At 41.9% G+C, this 20,356-nt stretch overlaps 2 protein-coding genes across 2 annotated transcripts; both read right to left on the reverse strand.

The window, feature by feature from the left end:
- Positions 1–325: 325 nt before the first annotated feature.
- On the reverse strand, positions 326–19,269 carry IDH3A (isocitrate dehydrogenase (NAD(+)) 3 catalytic subunit alpha). Its single transcript, XM_082386780.1, has 11 exons — positions 19,155–19,269; positions 14,318–14,380; positions 12,120–12,203; positions 10,313–10,427; positions 7,797–7,984; positions 7,171–7,304; positions 6,199–6,301; positions 6,032–6,096; positions 4,538–4,622; positions 3,951–4,103; positions 326–1,884 (listed from the first exon to the last, which is right to left on the reverse strand). Exons 1-11 carry the CDS (start codon positions 19,179–19,181, stop codon positions 1,801–1,803), a joined length of 1,101 nt encoding a protein of 366 aa, XP_082242906.1. The 5' UTR covers positions 19,182–19,269; the 3' UTR covers positions 326–1,800.
- On the reverse strand, positions 8,275–9,745 carry LOC309626258 (tropomyosin-like). Its single transcript, XM_082386784.1, has one exon. It carries the CDS (start codon positions 9,219–9,221, stop codon positions 8,394–8,396), a length of 828 nt encoding a protein of 275 aa, XP_082242910.1. The 5' UTR covers positions 9,222–9,745; the 3' UTR covers positions 8,275–8,393.
- Positions 19,270–20,356: the final 1,087 nt, after the last annotated feature.

Below are 20,356 nucleotides of genomic sequence, written 5' to 3' on the forward strand. Positions count from 1 at the left end.
GACACTGTGCAATAGGTATACCAATGACCTCTAGTGCCCTGGAATAAGCAAAGGTGTGGGAGGAGGTCAAGTGGAGCATTCTAGTGAAAGCAGTCAATTGGGTGCTAGTCTGTCACCACCATGCCACCCTGCCCACTCTGTTTTTTGTTTGTTTTGGCTGAGCCATACAGCTTGTGGAATCTTAGTTCCCCAACCAGAGATCGAACCCGTGTCCCCTCACCCTGCCCACTCTAAATACTTGAAGCAGCCATTCTTAGTAGCAAACTGAGCCAAAATGACCTAAGGCATCTAAATGGGAAATCGGTAGAGAAAGCATACACCTCAATTCGTTTGGGAATTCTTTATTAGTGTAAACCCAAGGATCACTGATAATTAGCACAATTCAATAAAACAGAAGCAGCAGTTTAAACAAAGTAAAATACATATAAGGTTGTAAGTCTGGTTACCAGCCTAAAAAAGGACCCAGACAGGGGTATTTGTTGTTGTTAAGAAATCCCCTTGTGACCAGGGTACACAATGCAAAGCCACAGGTTTGCAATGTTACACAAGGGCCAAGAAGGACATGAGTTGCCTCTGGTGTGGGACCAAAGGGTTCATGAAAATAGTGACTTAGTGTCTGAAGATTAAAGAAAAATCATGCTAAGGATGGGGAATGGAGGAGGGATGGGGACGTGCCTGAAGGTCAAAAGCTAAGGCAAGCCCCAGGGTGGCACGATTTTGTGACTCATCTCAGGCTGAGTCTGCAACTCATCTTTTATTGGTGGTGCTGAGGCACAGGGAGGTAATTTGGTGTTTTGGGGAAGGGGTAGCCACTGAAATATAAAGTTAATAGCCAGCACCCCAGGGCCCTCAACTGCAGTCAAATTTTATATGGTCAGGCCTTTTAGCAGTATCAGTGGGAGTGTGGTCCACTTCCAGACAGAGACAGACATGCTGGGGAAGAGTGATCGCACACAATGGTTGGCTCCCATGTCTGACTCAGGGTCTGCACAGGGGATCAAGGGCTGCGTTACACACGATGCTTGATGTATGTCCAATGAAAAGGAAGGACCACTCCTTCATTAAAAGCTCTCGCCAGGAATAGTCAATCATCTCAAGATAAAAATAATTGAACACACAATGCATTTGTGTCTTTGTACCCGATATATTACCCATATCTTATTAACAAAAACTACATCTCTCATTATATATTTCTCGGATCTGAAGTCTTTATTCATACTCAGTAATTCATGTAAAGCACAAATCGGTCTTTACTTTCCATATCACTAAGAAATATACCATATTCACTGTTTTTGATGTAAACTTTCCCAGGAAATTTCTCTTGTGCCCGTTTAGTTTTATAAGAATATTATCTTGTGCTAATACATCAACATTATATTTTATTTCCATTATATTTTTCATAAACCTAGGAAATCATTGTTTTTCTTGAAAAAGTTGTATGTTTTCTCGTATTAATTCTGTATCATGATATTTACAGTTAAAGAAAAACTGTTGTAACTGAAGCGTAAAATGGTTAACAATGGCAAATGATATGGTCTACTTAGAGTTTTCAAAAAATGTGTACCAGATAGACATTTAATAAATAAAACAAGCACTTGAATAAAGTCCTTTGAAAGCAGGCCCAGGGACATCACCTGCATCCTCTGCACAGATTTTGTTAAGAAAAGGCCAGGTCTAAAAATGTACTCTGTCAAGAAACAAGCAACAAATGCATAAATGCATACATAATGGGAGGTATTCTAATACAGGCTGACATGGAGTCCGTTAGGAGTGACTGAGGCAAAACCATTTGTAGAAGCCTTAATCTAAATCTTTTACTCTGCGACAGATTTCTTCCGTGAAGTCTGAGCATTTTGCATTGCCTCCCAAATCTTTTGTTAAGCTCTGAGAAAAGGAAAAAGCAAAGATAAAAAATGTATCCACACATTAAACCAAAGCAAGGATGTTTTTATTTAAAGCTCTCGGTGAGATACCAGCTGAATGAGTTACCTGACTACTCTTTCATTTAGTTCCTCATTTCAAAGTGAGACCCGCTCCACCACCATCCACCTACCCCAGGAGGACCTGGAAAAGCTAATTCGATAGTGTACACAGAAACACTCTGGAAGAACAAGATGCTCTCACTACAAAGGGAAGCAGGGAGGCTTTCCAAAAATTTTCCCTTTGTCCATACAACAGACCCTAAGGAAGCATTTGATTACGGACACTTAAATGACAGCAAATCTAAACAAGAGGTTGCATAAATTCCTTGGGGATTTTTAAATTTTTTTTTTTCTTTAAAGACACATTTTGACCTATTTTTTGGAGGCTAAGAAACAAATACTAAGGAAATATTTAAATCACTTAACTCTTAAATTGCCTTCTTTAAGAAAGAAATCCTCCCATATTCTCTGTTTTCTACCAGCTTATGCTCTCTTTACTCCCAAACGGAACTCAGTATATTTAATTCTCTTGTCCCATCGCATCCTAAACAATTTAAAGGGCCTACTGTGTAATTTAGGCATCTCTCTGCTGGGCTCTATGAGTAGCTTCTCAAATACAGCGTCAGAATAAAAAATATATATAATCACATGCCCTTCAATATGACTATATCAGGCTGTTAAAAACAAGCTTGGGTTTCTTATATTTTGGCCATAAGAATTTCAAATTATAGAATTTTTTAAAAAGAAGAAGCAAACCTTGAAGACATTATGCTAAGTGAAATAAGCCAGTCACAATGTTACAAATAGTATATGATTCCACTTACATGAGGCACCTAGAGTAGTCAAATTCATAGAGACAGAAAGTAGATGGTGGTTGCCAGGGGCTGGGGGAATGGCAGAAAATAGGTAAATTATTGTTTAATTGGGACGGTTTCAGTTTAGGAAAATGAAGAAGTCTGGAGATAGATGGTGGTGAAGGTTGTACAACACTATGAAAAGTATTAATATTTAATACCAATAGACTGTGTGCCTCAAAAATTATTAAAATGGTCGATTTTATACTATGTATATTTTATCCTTTTTTAAAATGCTAGTTTTTTAAAAAAAGGAAGAGACCTCAGACTAGGGATTAGCCTTTCAGGCCCAGCCTTGTAAAGCCATGACCTCCTCTGTTCTCCTCCCACTTTCAGAATAATTGATCACAACCCTCCTATGAGTCACAACTGCTTATGGAAACAGTGACGCTTGTTGGGTAAGAGCCAGACTGGGTGTGAACCCCAACTTTGCCAGTTAGGAGCTGTGAGACCTTGGACAAACTTACTTAATCTCTCTGTGCCTCAGTTTCCTCATCTATAAAATGGGCTTAATTACAGTATCTATGTCACATAGGAGTAGAGATTTGCTGAGATATATATAATGAATATAAAATCACGAAAGTATTCAATTAATATCAGCCATTATTACTTCTATAAAACTTCTACATTACTTTTATATCACAGATGCACATATAATATATAGCTCCACTGTATTATAGACACATCTGCATCTGTACTACTGCTAGATTCCAAGCTCCTTGAGGCCTGAGACCAAGGATACCAAGGAATACCTTATTCCTCATTTTATTATATTATCCATACCTTATCATGTATGCAATGGATGTTTGCTGGGAAGAGGAAAAAGCTGCCAAGAAAAATTAATGGACTTGGCCAAGATCCCACAGGTAACAACAGGGTAACTGGGCCTGCACTGCTCTGACGCCCACACCACTGCTCTTTCCATTGCACCCTGGTGCCCCTACCACAGTGCTTCTCGGCCCTTCCCTGATGAAATACGTTAATCCTCTCTTCAGAAAATGCACACACGTGTGCAGACCCCCCGAGTTCACTCAGGGAGCCCACATTAAGAATGCCTGTTCGACATCCAATCCTTTGGCCCTCTTGAGAAGAACCATCATCGGTCCTTCACACACATTAAACCCAAGGAGGAAATGCATTTTACCCAGCAGAAGTGTGGCAAGATTACCAATACCTTCCCATCCTTAATTGTAGCAAAGCATGCCGTCTCAATCTTTGCAGCGTGGTCGAAAAGCCCCATGTGGCGCAGCATCATCACGGCACTGAGCAGGAGGGCCGTGGGGTTGGCCATGTCCTTGCCCGCGATGTCTGGGGCCGTCCCGTGAACCTGCCCAGGTAGGGGGGGAAAGGGTGCAGTCAGGAGGGAGACAGGAGCAAACAGCCCTCTTCCAGGGAAGCTGGGCTCTTAATCAGCTTTCCTCACCGATGAAAAATAGCTACAAATAGCTGCTCAGACACGTCTTAGAAATAAAACCTCACAAAAATAAAGAGCTAAAGTAATTCTTTTTTAAGTGCAAAAATATGGACTAACAATCTTATCCAGTCCAACTTTCAGTAAAATATTTTAACTGAGGAAGCATACATAATAAATAATAAGGATAAAAAAGAAATAAGAGGAAAACGAATGAATAAACTAAGCTTCATTTTCTTCTGACAATTGGAAAAACTCAAGAGTTAAAATATATTTATGCAGATAAGCCCTCCTGGGTTCTCATGTCATTCTGACTTGAATTCTACTTCAGGTGTCACCAGGGTCCTTACCGACTCGAAGATTGCAACTCCATTGGCTCCAATGTTGCCACTTGGTGTCACACCAAGACCTCCAATCAGTCCTGCACACAGGTCACTGGGGGCAGAAAAGCATTTCAAAGGATATTTTGAAAAATAAAACGTCTCACCTAGCACCCAGACTTTCATTTTTAAATACCATTCTCCACTAAAAGGAACCTGGGCTCCTTAGAGAAATGGCTGATTCCAGGACTACAGTTAGGAAAATATAGGATGAGCCTGAAGCACCTTATTGTGCCAGAAAGCAAATGATGGGCTGTGTTAAAAGGACACAGAGACGGGGCTTCCCAGGTGGCGCAGTGGTTGAGAATCTGCCTGCCAATGCAGGGGACACGGGTTCGAGCCCTGGTCTGGGAGGATCCCACATGCCGCGGAGCAACTAGGCCCGTGAGCCACAACTACTGAGCCTGCGCGTCTGGAGCCTGTGCTCCGCAACAAGAGAGGCCGCGATAGTGAGAGGTCCGTGCACTGCGATGAAGAGTGGCCCCCATTTGCCGCAACTAGAGAAAGCCCTCGCACAGAAACGAAGACCCAACACAGCCATAAATAAATAAATTAAATAAATAAATAAACCCAAAAAAAGTTAAAAAAAAAAAAAAAAAAAGATCCCGCGTGCTGCAACTAAGACCCAGCGCAGCCAAATAAATATATAAATAAATTAAAAAAAAAAAAAAAAAAGGACACAGAGACAGTTCAAAGGGACTCCCACTGGCCAAGTCTGCACAACATATGCATCAATATAAAAGATGATAGTGATGGATATAACCACTAAATAAAATAGAAACCAGGAGTCCAAATTGATATAGGTAAATAAGTAAACAAATAAATAAAAGAGAAGGAAAAGCTTATCCTTACAGTAGAATGCCAACTAATACATGTAGAAGGAATGATGGACTTACAAAAGCACCATTTAACCACCATCATGTGTACGTGTGTAGAGACAAAGAGAGAAAAAAGAAGAAGGAGGAGGAGGATGAAGGGAGGGAAAAGGAGAGAAGAAGAGAGAGAGAGAGAGAGAGGGAGTAATAAAGTAAGTCTGGTAAAATGTTAACATTTGGTGAATGTGGGTGCTGAGTACACAGGAATTCTTTGTACCATTCTTGCAACTTTTCTGTAAGTCTGAAATTAGGCCAAAATTTACAAAAAATTTATAAAAATGAACACGCACCTACCTAGCTACACATGATAAAACACTGAAATCAATCAATCAACCAACCAATAAAATATCTGTAAAATGGGAAGAGGGAACTAATGGTCAGGGAGCAAGAGCCCAGAGCTGATTTGGCAAATGAATGAATAACCCATCCAGCATATCACCATTGATATCACCACCTGAATTGTCAGAATTCAACTCGTGGCTTGTAACAAATGCTGTATTTTATAGTATTTGATTAAAATTTGTAAGCCACAATTTATTTTATGACATTTATAAATAAACTGTAGGCTAAAAGGTATAGCCAGACTCACCTAAGGATGTCTCCATACAAATTTGGCATAACAAGGACATCAAACTGGGACGGATCCTGGACCATCTACAAAAAATGCATTTGTGCGTTTAGCAATCAAAAACTGTGCACCACACGGACACACTATATACCACAAAAAGTAGCAGGTAAGTGTGAATATATACTTACATTCAAACATACTGTGTCAAGGTACATCTCATTAAATTTAATATCTTTATAGTTTTCTGCAACTTCCCTGCATTTTTGCAGAAAAAGCCCATCTGACATTCGCCTGTATTTAATCAAATAAAAATTGCTGAAAGCAAAGACTTGCAGAGAGAAAAAGATCAAATCAGAGAAGTAAAGTAAGTTCAAGAAATTTAAGTTCCAGATATCTGATTTCAATTACAGTAAAATTATTTTTTTTGGCAATCAGTATAATGCAAATTTAAATGTTTTAGGATACTTCTGGAAGCACAAAAGGGTAAAAAATGTAATATAGTTTGATCATAAGAGACTATATTTTTATAGTGTTATCCAGCAAGAATTATGAAATATCTATTAATAAGAAAACATTAAAATTGCCTTAAAAGGTTAACTTATTCAATTATTTAAATGGTTTTACTATTTTACATGCTCAACACTTTTCTTAGGTTAGGAAACCTGCTTCCTAATACACTGAATTAGCCTTTAATACACTAGGGCTGAGAAGAATTCAAACTGCTAGAATAATACATCAGATAGTATTAGCACTATGAGCAATATTTTAAGCCCCTGAGCAGGTGGCCATCTCAGAAACATTCCTGCTATTCCCTCCTAACACAGAAACGACTGCCCTTTTACAGACGTGGCCTTAGCTAACTGCCCACCGCACCTGGGGATCCAGACTCTCCGGCTTCCTTCCCCGATGGTTCTCAGGCCCTCCTTAAACTTCCGGGACCTGAATTCTTGCTCCCTCCAAACCTGCTCCAGTCATCCACTCAGTGAAGCACATTAAATAGGATATTCTGACACAAGAGAAATGCCTCACCCTCTGACTGGCTACAAGACCATTTTCCAGAGCTATCAGGAGTCAATGAGCAAGCTGGAGAGAGGAAAGGAAAGCCCTGTCACTGCTCCTCGCCCACAAAGCCGGAGGGAGCGCCGCCCACAGGGACTCACATGATGTTGGCTTTGTGCACGGCCGTGACGTTGCTCCGGAGATTGTTCCGCGCATACTCAAAGGCAAACTCCGCGATGCGCTTGCTCGCCCCCTCAGTAATGAGCTTGATACTCTGCACAACTCCATCCACAATCTGAAACAGAGGAAGTCCTGCCTCGCTGAAAGGGTATGGCAACAACCCGGTCCTGGACTGCCAGCAGTGTGCAGACAACACCATCCGTGGCAGGCTTGCATGGCACCAGCTGCCAAGGCAAGCATCGTGCATACGGTATGTCAGTGAGGTTAATCATGGTCACTCCAGTCCTAGGAGCCAGGTATTGTAAGCCTCACCACACAGATGAGGAAAGCCAAGGTGCAGAGATGGTTACGTATGAAGTTGAGGATTCAAAATTCACACAGAGGACAAGTTCCCAAGCCCACACCCTGAAGCACCACACCCCCTCGCCCAGGCATCCACTTGAGTACTGTCAGCCAGAGACCCAGGACAAGACAAACACCCACAACTCCTCACAGAATGCGAGAGAACTGTCTTTGGGAAATATTTTCAACTGGGAATTTGAACAAAGGTCCCAAGTGCACAGAAAGCAACCCAACTAAGAATGAAAAAGTATCCAAATGAACATACCACATGCTCAATTCCACTGTATTCTCCTTCCGTGTTCTCTCGAATGGTGACAATATTTACATCACTGTAAGGGGTTTTATAGCCTTCGATTGAGACACATGGTCGGACATTTGCATAAAGGTCAAATGTTTTACGCAGCAATAAATTCATGGATGGGTGACCCGCGGCTATTGGGGTTTTTAAAGGGCCTGTAATAAAGAAGAATACCCAGATGACAAGAGGATGCAGTCTGGTCTTTTCTTTTCCTTTATAAACACAAGTAAATAGTGTTGACACTTGTCCCTCGGCATGGAAGTTTGGGGGGAGGGATTGATCCAGGACCCAGGAGATACCAAAATCCATGGATGTTCAAGCCCCTTATTATAAAATGACATAGTATTTCCATATAGCCTACACACATCCTCCTGTAAACTAAATAATCTCTAGACTACTTATGATACCTAATATAATGTAAACACTATGTAAATAGTTGCCGGTGAAAAAAATTCAAGTTTTGCCTTTTGGAACTTTGTGGATTTTTTTTTTTTTTTTTTCTGGTAACACCAGTTTTATTCGTTGGGGTGGCAACTATAGCCTGGCTGGGGGCAGGGCCAGCCCTCACAGGTTGTTGAGCTCCAGCAGGCTCTGGTCGAGGGTCTGGTGCATCTCCACGTTCTCCTCCTTGGCACTGGCCAAGGTCTCTTCCAGGTCGTCAATGGTTTTCTCCAACTTTGCCACCGACCTTTTGGCAGACTCTGCTCGGGTCTCAGCCTCCTTTAGCTTCTCCTCCAGCAGTTTGATCTCCTCTTCATATCTATCTTCTTTGGTGGAATACTCCTCCTCTGAGGCCATCAGGGACTTGAGGGCCTGGTCCATGGTTCGAAGATCCTCCTCCCGGCTCTCAGACACCTCAGCTGTCTCTTCTGAGGGCTCCAGCTCTCCTTCCAGGATCACTAGCTTCCTGGCCACCTCCTCACACTTGCGGTCTGAATCCTCAGCGATGTGCTTGGCCTCCTTCAGCTGCATCTCCATCTTTTCCTCATCCTTCATAGCTCGGTTTTCCATGACCTTCATCCCTCTCTCACTCTCATCAGCTGTCTTGTCAGCCTCCTCCAGCTTTTGCAGGGCTGTAGCCAGGTGCCCCTGCGCCTGGTCCACCTCCTCCTCTACCAGCTGAGTGCAGCGGCTCAGGGAGGCCACATCTGCCCTGGCATTGGTGGCTCTCTTAGCCTGCTCCAGTTTCTCCTGGGCATCCTTCACTGATTGAGAATACTCTTCCACCTCGCCCTCCGTCCCTTTCAGCTTCTTCTGGAGGGCCTGCCGCTCCTCCTCCAGCCGCCTGCTGCGGTCCTCAGCTTGCTTCTTGTCGGCCTCGGCCTGCTCAGCGCCATCGACGGCATTCTCCTTGTCCAGCTTTAGCATCTGCAACTTCTTGATGGCATCCATGGTTGCGGTGGGAGACCAGCTGGCCGGGGGGCAGTGCAGACCGGGCTAACCGGGCTGGCTGCGCAGACGGGTCGCACCGGTGGCGGGCGAGAGGACCAGCCGGGACTGGGATGTCCCAGCCCAGAATTTGTTTTTTTAATCTTTTCCATACATGATTGTGAATCCACGGATGCACATGTGGATATGGAGAGCCAACTGTATTTGAAATACCAATTTTTATTTTTTCCAGTATTCCATCAGAGATGTATTTAGGATCCTTTCTTTGGACATGAAGTAGCTTTGTGACACATCTAACATGCACGCTTCATGAATCAAGGGACACTTTTACAACAGAGCAAGCGTCATTTAAAAGGGCAGAGAGGTGCTCTGTTTCTGAATCTGATGTTCTCTTCATCGTAAATGAGTCCATCCATGGCTGGTCACTCTCAGGCAACATTCAGCGCCTACTCCCTGTGTCACCTACAGACCCACCTGGGCTACTTTGTAAAATATGTTCTGCCTCTAACTTTACCCTCTCCCTCAGATTCAGATGAAGGAAGAAATTTCCTCAATGAAGCTTTCTGGAATATCAACTGCATTGAGCATCTACTGACTGAGGACCAAGCACGGTATCAGGTCCTTGACATTAGCTAATCCTATGACACCACCTCCCTATGAGGTATCAACTCTATTGCTGTCATTTTTTTTTTTTTTTTTTTGGCTGCACTGTGCCGGTCTTCGGGATCTTAGTTCCCTGATCAGGGATCGAGTCCGGGCCCTAGGCAGTGAAAGCACTGAGTCCTAACCACCGGACTGCCAGGGAATTCCCTATTGCTGTCATTTAAAGGTAAAGGGGAAAAAAAAGAGTAAGAAATTTGCCCAAGCCTCCCAGCCAGTAAGCAGCAGGGATGACATTCATAGTGGATCTGTCTGGATTTAAAGCCTATGTTGAATTCCAATCTGTCACATGCTAATATTTTGAATCATGACCTTAAGCATGTATGAATTAAAATAAAAATGTAAAAATTATACAAAAGATAAATCTAGGTAAAGATAAATGTAACACCTGTAGCAGAAATCAATAATAAGCATCATATTCACTTCAGTGCTACCTTTCAAGCCCATCTTGTTCTTATCCATGGACTCTTTGGCTTCTGGAGGGATCATCCACTTTCCTCCCGGTCCTTGAATGGCGGTGACATTCCGCTCCTCCCACTGAATAGGTGCCTAGATGCCACACCACAGAGCACAATGAACTGGAAAGACCTACATGTGACTGACATTCACACTACAGTTATAAACAAACTTCCTCACTTTGGATGCAACTGGTGAAAACACATACAATAAAGGCCCGGAAAATTCCTGGCATGCAAGAAGAGATGTCATTCTCTAGCATGTCCAGATGGATTCTCCACATTACCCTTGTCCAGTCATCACTCCTAGCTGCCACCTGCCTACTTCTTTTTTTCACAATCACTGTTAATGTGGCTATAATTATAATATCATAAGGAGCAGAGAAATATGATTCACAGAAATATCACATAGTACTGATACATGGATGAATCCTGAAAATATTATGCTAAGAAAAGAGCCAATCACAAAAACCATGTAATTTTTTTTTTAAGTTTTGAATTTTATTTTATTTGTTTTTTATACAGCAGGTTCTTATTAGTTATCTATTTTATACATATTAGTATATATATGTCAATCCCAATCTCCCAATTCATCACACAAAAACCATGTAATTTTAAGACTCTTTTTATATGAAATGTCCAGAACAGGCAAATCTACAGAGAGAGAAAGTAGATTAGTGGTCACCTAGGGCTGGTGATGGGAGGGTAGGGTGGGAGAGAGAAGGGTGATGGGGAGTGACTGCTGATGAGTATGGGGTTTCTTTCTGGGTGATGAAAATGTTCTAAAATTAGACTATGGTGATGGTTGCACAACTCCATGAATGAACTGTACACTTTACATGATGAATTGAACAATATATGAATTAAATCTCAATAAAGCTGTTAAGAAAAAAAAAGACATATTATAACCTATGAAAGAAGTTTTAAGGAATAAACCAGCGTTATCCTTTCTTTTCACCCACACCCTTCAATGTGTACACACACATCTGACAGCCAACTGGGCACGCACTAGGAATAGGAACACAGAGCAAGACTTGTGCTCCTTGTTCACAAGGAGCTTACAGCTGAGAGCGATCATATTTCAGTTCCCTTGGGGAATGCTATTGTATAAGCATCATTTCCTCTGTAGGAGTTTTAATTAAAAACTCATATAGAAAAACAATGAATGTTTAGTATATATAAATTGAATTCCTTGACTTATAGCTGTTGGTATCATAACAACCCTGATTTAATCTTACACATTATTTCACCTAGCAGCTATAAATAGCAAGAATAAAGCATCAGGTCAAACAAAGTCCAAGTTTCCTAAATTCTGTAGATTTTTAAGTATCTACCTGCATTGAAGGCTAGGCTGTTGGATAATAATACCTCATACTTGATACTTCCACACCAGGAAAAAAAAAAAAAAAAAAGAATCTTTCAAAATGCCCTATATAGTTTTTTGAAATATCAATTCTATTCTCTTTTTTTGGCAGGAAGGAAAAATGAGATAGACAGGTGACTTGGCAGGGCTTAAAGACTTTAAACCCAGGCAGTGTTCGAAAGTCCACAAAAATGACAGTACTACTTGGATTACTTTATATATAACTGATGCCAATACAGTAGCTTAAACTATTGACAATGACGGCAGCAAACAACACTCTTTCACTCAGAATCTGTGAAATTTAACAGACCTCACCAACTTCATACAAATGTGAACAATTCATCCTAAGAGTTCACGGTCTCCAACTGGCTAAGAAAACTTTGCTACAAATTATTATCAAAAGTATTTTTTAAGCTCACTTACTTTGGCAGCATCAAAAATCTTCATAACTGTGGCTGAAATTTCTGGGCCAATTCCATCTCCTGGAATTAAAGTTACCGTCTTAACCTGAATATAAGAAATCATCAAAGAAGACAGTCAGAATTGATTTTTGAAGGTTTAAAAAGGAACATCATTGACAAAGAAATCCAGTTTATGGGTTTTCTTAACTCATAAGAAATGCCTTTAAGAAAACAAACCTACCTTCCAACGGCTTATCAAAGTGGAGCCAAGAATCAAGAGACTCCACAACTCTACTCCCTAGCTGAGCCCAGAGGTTTTAAAAAGAACTTAAGTGATGCTCTCCAGATAAAACAAAAATAAACTACCAGGTAAACTTCCCAATTGCTGTTTCGTTTCAGACAAACTACAAAGAGACCAATTAATTCAAGTCTGTAAAACCAAGGAGAGCAAAACATTTCAACAATGTTCTCTCACTAAAATTTAGAGGGTTTCCCAGGAAGGCAAGCACTTTCCTCTCCACCAGGAGCCTAGAAAGTTCGGTTTCTCATGCAACTTGTTCAGTCTTACAAAACACTCTCAGACACTTCCAGAGTACCGCTGAGGTCTGTTTTGGCACTCAGAAAATCAGACTTCACATCAAGACAGGGTTTCCATTTTCCTGATTTCCTTTATAAAATTGGCTCCTAATGACAAAAGTAATCCAAATAAGCTCAGCAGAGTTTATTTGGAACCAACAAGAATAGGGTATGTGATCATACCTGCAGTGTCTGAATTACACTTAGAATGACAAGTGTATTTATAATGTAACATCAACGATTTAGTTCAAAGGCTTCAAACAAAATACAGCCAGCATTTCAAACACAGAAAAAAATGTGTAAAGGGAAATGATGAGAGGATTTAAATGAGGATTACCATTTGGAAACTATATATGTCATTATTTGGGTATTTCCCCTACCTAGAAGTTTGGTTCAGACAACGGTCCTGGCCTTTTTCAGTGCCAGTTGCCTGTGCTCCTTTTTTAAAAAATCACTGATTTACATTTCCCTGGTCTTCTACCTTCCAGTGATGCTCCCAAAGCAGGTGGACTAATTATTTCTGAATTTTTCTGTACAACTGAAGAAATCTTTTTTAAAAATTAGTTTCTCTTATTTCTTTCAAATATAACCCCCTCCCCACCAGGTCAATATATATTTTTTAATGGACAGCCTGAAAATTAAATAATAGCAGAGAGCAATGATCATCTCATTAGCTTTCAGAATGCGTTTGAAATGCTAGCTTAACTATCCTTAAAGCGCAAGCCTCATCCTGCATCTTTTGCAGCAAAAGCAAAGCCAAAAGAACCCCTTTGGTTTCTTCTTCCTGTTCTCCCAACATGTAATAACAAACGTCATCAGGCCACCAGAAAAAACTACTTTACTTCCACAGTTCAGAAAGTAAATGAAAAAAGATATACTATGGTCTTATAAATCCCTCACAGGGTAAGATGTTATACGGGAGTATAGGAATTATGAAATCCAAATCAGATTCTGTAAGAAGGAGGTAAAATAAAAACATACAGGAAGTCACTGACCCACAGTCTTAGAATGCTCTAAAAATGTGGTATCAGCTTTTAAAGCACAGAACTCTAACGCTGGGAATTCTAAAAGCAGCAGATTTAATGAGAAATAGATGATCCGCTAACACAAGAGTCTATGAAGACTACGTAAGCAAAGTATTGATACATATAAGCCTACAGGGCTTATAGATGTTTGAGGCATTCCTAATTGGCGATCAATCTACTGTTTTCAGGGAAGCTCACAAAATAAAAATGCAAAGCAGGTTTTGAAGCTTCTCAACAATTTTGTCTCAACTTGTACTACTTTGGAAAAAAACTGTCTTATCCAAATGAGATTGTGAAATAAAGTAACAGGCTCAAGGGTAGTAGTTATCTTTAGATAGTATCTGTTTTTTTATATTCTATTTTATAACTATTTTTAACAAGCCTCCTTCAAGATATTAATGTGATAGGCTTACAGCACCAGCTATAATACAATTTTTTTTTTAATGTGCAAGTGACCTAATAGATGTATGCATGTTCACCAATTATTTAAATGTACAGTATAAGTATGGCCAATTTTCCTAATTTTAAATAAGTGAAGATTAAATGCTATATAATGTGTCTAAGCATCTTTCTTGAGAAACTTCTAAAAGGAAAAAATTAAAGACGTAATTATACTCACACCACCAGCAAAACCTCTGGTCACCTGTTTTTGGTTGTGGAATGCCCCCAGCAGCCGAGAGACCTACATTTAATATCAACAAAGAAATGTTACATACAGAATTAAACCACATATAGTTAAAAGGTAGAGATGGAACCATCTCTGACAGCTGATAATGCTGCAACTTTGCAGATATATTCAGGAATTTCCGAGGATTATTTTTCTCACGTATTAGCTCAATGTAGCAAGCTCTTTCGGATTTGAAAACTGAAATATTCAGTTTACCTTTGCTTTGAGACTGTAAGTACGATTTATGTACTTTTAAAGTCAATTTTATGAAAAGTTGTCAAAAGATGTTGAAGCTAGGATGAAACTCTACTTTTTTAGCTCAAACACTGGATTTTTCTCAGATGATCTGGATGGTTTAATGTCAACATTGTTGACCACTGGGTCAGTTTGGGGGTAACACACACTCTAAGAAAACTATCACTAATTTTAAGAGCCAGCAGGGTCCTTATTAATCCCAGAGCCCAACTCACTCATTATACAGTGGAGACAGTGGGTCCAAAGAGTAGGGATTTGCCTAAGGTCACAGAGTGACCACAAAGAGACCACAATCTGGGTCTCCCGACTCTTAGTTCAGGGCTTCTCCAATTATACATTATGCCTATTCTTCTCCCATGAATATTAAGAAATTACACTTTATAATAAAAATCTAACAAAGTTTATTTAATACTATTTTGACACCTGTGTCATACAGAATGAAGATTTTAAATAAATTATCTACTTCTTCTGATAATATAAGTGACATGGTCATTATTGTTAATCGCTGGGACAGGGGAAAGATACAAAAAAAGAAAAGAAATGTGACCTACTAATCCCACTACCCCAAGATGTTACCACCGGTACATTTTTTTTCCACTTAACACTATGACACACCAGAAATATACATTTTGAAAGGTTATTTTGAACTTTAATAATTCAGTCCTTGAAAACTGGTACAAAGTCATATTACATTATAATAAACAATATAATCAAAGAAATTGGGTACATAAACCAAAGGTATTAAAATTCATTAAAAGTTTTAGTGACTTCCCTGGTGGTGCAGTGGATAAGAATCCACCTGCCAATGCAGGGGACACCGGTTCGATACCTGGTCCGGAAAGATCCCACATGCTGCGGAGCAACTAAGCCCATGCACCACAACTACTGAGCCTGCGCTCTAGAGCCTGCGTGTCACAACTACTGAAGCCCGCACGCCTAGAGCCCGTGCTCCGCAACAAGAGAAGCCCACCGTAATGAGAAGCCTGCGCACCGCAACTAAGAGTAGCCCCCGCTCACCGCAACTAGAGAAAGCCCGCACGCAGCAATGAAGACCCAACACCACCAAAAATAAATAAAATTATTTAATAAATAAATAATAATTCATTAAAAGTTTTAAATGTTAACTTTTTTTCATGCTAGATACATGAGCAAAGATACATTTGCTATATCCTTAGTCTTCATTTTGGGGGACAGTTCTTATAAGTCCTGAACCTTCACTGTAATGTCAGCATCCACTAAAGAGACACCAACCAACAGCCAAGGAGCTGTGAACGAATTGTATCCTCTAACCTGGCATCTACAGTCATCTCTCTGGACCGACAATAAAAGACAGGGTGAGACCCAAAAGAATATGCTATGCCAAAACCACTGGCCAAAAACTTAATCCTAGGACATGATTCATCCACCAGCAAATGGGCTATTGGAAGGGAGACCATTTAACGGGTACGTTATAAAATTTGCATGAGTCCTTCTCCCCACACCCCAGAAAGAGAGAAAAAACATTCACTCAAAACAGGCCCATGTCAGGACTTCCCTGGTGGTCCAGTGAGTAAGACTCCACGCTCCCAATGCAGGGGGCCTGGGTTCGATCCCTGGTCAGGAACTAGATCCCGCATGCTGCAACTAAGAGTCTGCATGCCACAACTAAGAAGTCCGCGTGCCCCAACGAAGATCCCGCATGCTGCAATTAAGACCTGGTGCAGCCAAAATAAATTAATTAATTAAAAAAAACAAACAGGCCCATGTCGAGATTGGGACTGACATATATACACTACTATATATAAAATAGATAACTAATAAGAACCTGCTGTATAGCACAGGGAACCCTACTCAGTACTCTGTAATGGCCTACATGGGAAAAGAATCTAAAAAAAAAAAGGGGGCGCTATATGTATATGTATAACTGATTCACTTTGCTGTACACCTGAAACTAACACAACACTGTAAATCAACTACATTCCAATAAAAATTAAAAAAAAAAAACAGCCCATGTCTTTGTGATAAAAGACCCAACCAAAATAACTGATTTAAAATGTAAATCCATGAGGCAAAGATTTTCATGTTTTGTTCACTGTTCTATCTCCAGTACCGAGAACAGTGCCTAGTAGGTGCTCAGAATACTTTTGGAAAAACTGAGGCCAGCCTCAAGCATCTCTCTATCTGATGAGTTCCCACTCCAGCAAATAGCTTTAATACTTGCAATGATTTTCTCTAACAACCAGTCTTCTTCATCTTTGTCATCTCTTCTTCGTGATCTTAGAATAAGGTAGTATTGCATCTAAATCATTAGAATGACCCGGAACTTTTAAGACAAGATTTATTAAAGCACAGGCTGACTTCTACTTTATAGTATACTTGTACATATGTTACATCATTTTATTTTAATAAAACCTGGAGAGATTGTATTAGTAGCCCTTTTCAGATAAGGAGACTAAGGCCAGGCTCACAGAATATGGACTGAACTTCTGACTTCCTGGGCCATCTTCATCCATAGCACCTCATTTCCTTTTTTACCTTCATCCTCCAACTTAAAAACATATAAATACAGTGTAGAATGTATGGCAGGTACTCACTCAATAAAAGCTTCCTGATGGGGGAAGTGCCTCGTTATAATTATAGTATTTTAGAGCCAGAAAGGTCTTTAGAAACTCACTATTTTTTCTAATAAAGCTTTTTTAGAAAAAAAATAAATTTAAGCTGCAGATCTCTTTTTTTGAAATAAAACCTTAAATGGAACGCTAATAGAGGACTTGTTCTGATTGAAACTCACATCCAGCTCAGCTGTCTCATAATTCTGGGACATCAGCTTCCGAGGCACTGTCTACCCCAGTCCCTAAAGGGAGAAACTGGTCCACAGAGGTCAAATGACTGCCAAAGGTCACACAGGGAGTCCATTCCATGTCAGAGGAGAACCTCATCTTCTGACACTTTCTGAATTCCTACTATGTGGCTTTTTTCTTGTAGACCACGCTAAAGGCAAAACAAATTTACTAGCTGTTTTATTTAGTCCCTCATTCTGAAGCTTAATGTACCTACCAAAGATGATTGGATGTTAAGTGTAAGCTCAGTGATTAAAGGATTGACTTCTGTTTAGACAATGACACAGAACTTGCTTTACCTTCAGGAGCCAATGTGAAATAAATTACCATTATACACAAATCCAGGTCTGAAGAGGGTAACAAAGCAGAACGCAGTTACTAAATAAAACCTAGCTACTGATGCCCAATTGTCTGCTTGAAGACTGTAAGATAAGTATATTGACAGCTAGGAAAGCTTCAGGTTTTTGTGTTCCTTCTGCATGTATTAGGTGCTCTCACATTATTTTTTTCAATCCTCAAACAACTCTGTGAAGCAAGTATAGATATTTTACAGATGGCTTATCAAGGCTCAGAGATGTTAAGTAATTTGCTCAGGGTCACGCAGCCAACCAATGGTACTGCCAATATTTAAACCTAAGACTCCTAAACTCCAGTGTAGACTGCTTTTCACTAAGTAACAGTGCATGTGGACCTCGCTTTAAACTTAAAACAAAGGAGAAATACAGTATCAAATTTTATAGAAAAAAATTAAATTGCTTATGGTAGGTTTCTAGGGGATCATTCTTTAAGAGCAACAGGAGAACTGAGGGCCCATTTTTCCCTCTGCCTATAATTCGTTGTGTGACCTTGGCCACAGAGTAGGCAGAATGGGACTTGGAACTGGGAATCCCGAGACATCTGGGTTCCTCTTCCAGTTCTGACACGGACTTTCTGTGTTATCTTGAGCAATTACGTTTTCAGGCACAGTTAGTTCCACTGAGGAACCAAAGAATTGCAGAAATGGTCAGAAACCCTATCCAGCTGCGGCAGGCATCCGAGCTGTCAAGGTGAGAACGCAGGATTCTCACCAATAAAAGGTGAAAGAAAGGCGATGCTGGTCTCCCTCTCCCAGTCTCCCAGTGTTCAGATAGCAATTCCAAGGTGCAAGGTACCCTGTGTCCTTTGAAGGGGAAATAGCTACACGATCAGACTGGGAAGAGCTCTAAGGGAGAAAAAGTCTGGCAGGAAAATGACTTCGGGATTCCCTCACCTGGGAGGTTACCCGGCCCGGGCCGGAGCAGACACCGGGGGGAGGCCTGGGCCGTGCTGGAGGGGACTCTCCGCGCGATCAGCAGGCTGCAGGGCCGCAGCCCCGGAAGCCGCCGGGATGGCGGAGCCGGGGCGGCGGCTCCGGTGACCTTCCCGGGCTACGCGCGCGGCCTGGGCTCCGGCCGGCGCAGATGCCGGCGGTGGAACCGGGATGCTGCCCGGAGCAGGACCTGCGCCCCCCGCCTTCACCCTGATGCCGTCCCCGCCCCAGGCGCTACCTTCGGAGAGCGGGGCTGCCTACACACCGCACGCGGGCCACGGAGCGAGGCGCACAGGCGGCCAGGACAGGCTCCCTAACTGTCCCCAGCCGGTCGCGCGCCGCCGCCTCCCCGTCGGGGGCCGCGCGCCTGCCCCCGCCCAGCACGCGGCCCGCCCGCCAGTCACACGCCGGCCTGCCAGGCGCTCACCTTGGATATCCACGCGGGCCCAGCCATCGTGTCCACTTCTCTCACCACAGCGACAGCGGCGGCAGTACTGCGCAGCCGCGCAGCCCGCGCCGGGAGCCCGCCCCTGGAAGCCCCGCCCCCTGGAAGCCCCGCCCCACGGACCCGCCTACTGGATTCTCCGAGCACGCTCTCGGTCCCGGTCCTGGACACCCCGGCTCCGCTGGCCAATCGCCGGGCTAGTCTCGCGGCGTCTTGCGGAGCAGCGACCCGGAAGCTGCAGTCCGGAATCTCCGGTAAGACTCCTTCCTCTCCTCATTCATTCATAGATTCACTGTTCAGATGGGATGTTTGTCCCGCGCCTGCTAGATGCCAGTCACTCTTCTAGATTTGGGGGATTTAGCTTCTCTTAAGGAGTTTACAGCCTCAGGGAGGGAGATAGATCATTTACTCGTTCCACAAATATTTATTTTTATTTTTTAACAGCTTTATTGAGGTGTAATTTATATACCTTAAAATTCACTCACTGTAATTTCGCGATGATTTTCATTAAATGTAAACAGTTGCACAGCCATCACCACAATCCAGTTTTCGAATCTATGGAAATATTCCTTGTGCCCATTTGCAGTCATTCCCAGCTCCAATCCCAGGTCCCAGCAACTACTGATCTGCTTTCTGTCTTTAAAGCTCTACAAATATTTCTGAGTGCCAACTAGATACCAGACACTGTTCTAAGTGCTGGGTTTTACAATCCAGTAGAAAAGACAGGCACCAATCAAGTATCACACAAACATGTAAGTTAAAACTGTGATAAGTGTCAGGAAGGGAAAGTGCAAGGAGCAATGAGAAGGTAAAATCAGGGGACCTGATTCAAATCTAACAGAGAGGCCAGAGAAGGCCTTTCTGAGGAAATAACACCCATAATCCCCTTCCTCCTCATCCTCTCCTCAGCAACCAGAGTCCTGAAGCTCTACTGATCACGGGTCCCCTAGTTGGGTGCTGGGGTGATTTAGACTAAGTCTCCCCCCACCCCACCCTGGAAAAGGTTGTTTCCAGAGAAGAGCTACCCATCTACCCAGAAAGGTGGTGAATTAGGTGCAGAAGTGATGCCAGTGACTTTCATGAGATAATAAAGTACAGCTAAGTCTGTGGCCTCATCAGGATACAGGAATCTCAACAATCTCTTCTCCTTGGCCTTTCCTCTCATCAGGCCCTGGCAGTCCCAC

This window comes from Balaenoptera borealis (assembly GCF_965194805.1).
Source record: "Balaenoptera borealis genome assembly, chromosome: 3".
In the NCBI taxonomy this organism is placed as follows: domain Eukaryota; kingdom Metazoa; phylum Chordata; class Mammalia; order Artiodactyla; family Balaenopteridae; genus Balaenoptera; species Balaenoptera borealis.

Coding starts and splice junctions, on each gene's coding strand:
- LOC309626258 (XM_082386784.1), bottom strand. CDS start 9,221: ATGGATGCCATCAAGAAGTTGCAGATGCTAAAGCTGGACAAGGAGAAT.
- IDH3A (XM_082386780.1), bottom strand. CDS start 19,181: ATGGCTGGGCCCGCGTGGATATCCAAG. Junction 14,381..19,154: donor GGCCCGCGTGGATATCCAAG/GTGAGCGCCTGG, acceptor TATTAAATGTAG/GTCTCTCGGCTGCTGGGGGC. Junction 12,204..14,317: donor CCAGAGGTTTTGCTGGTGGT/GTGAGTATAATT, acceptor TCTTATATTCAG/GTTAAGACGGTAACTTTAAT.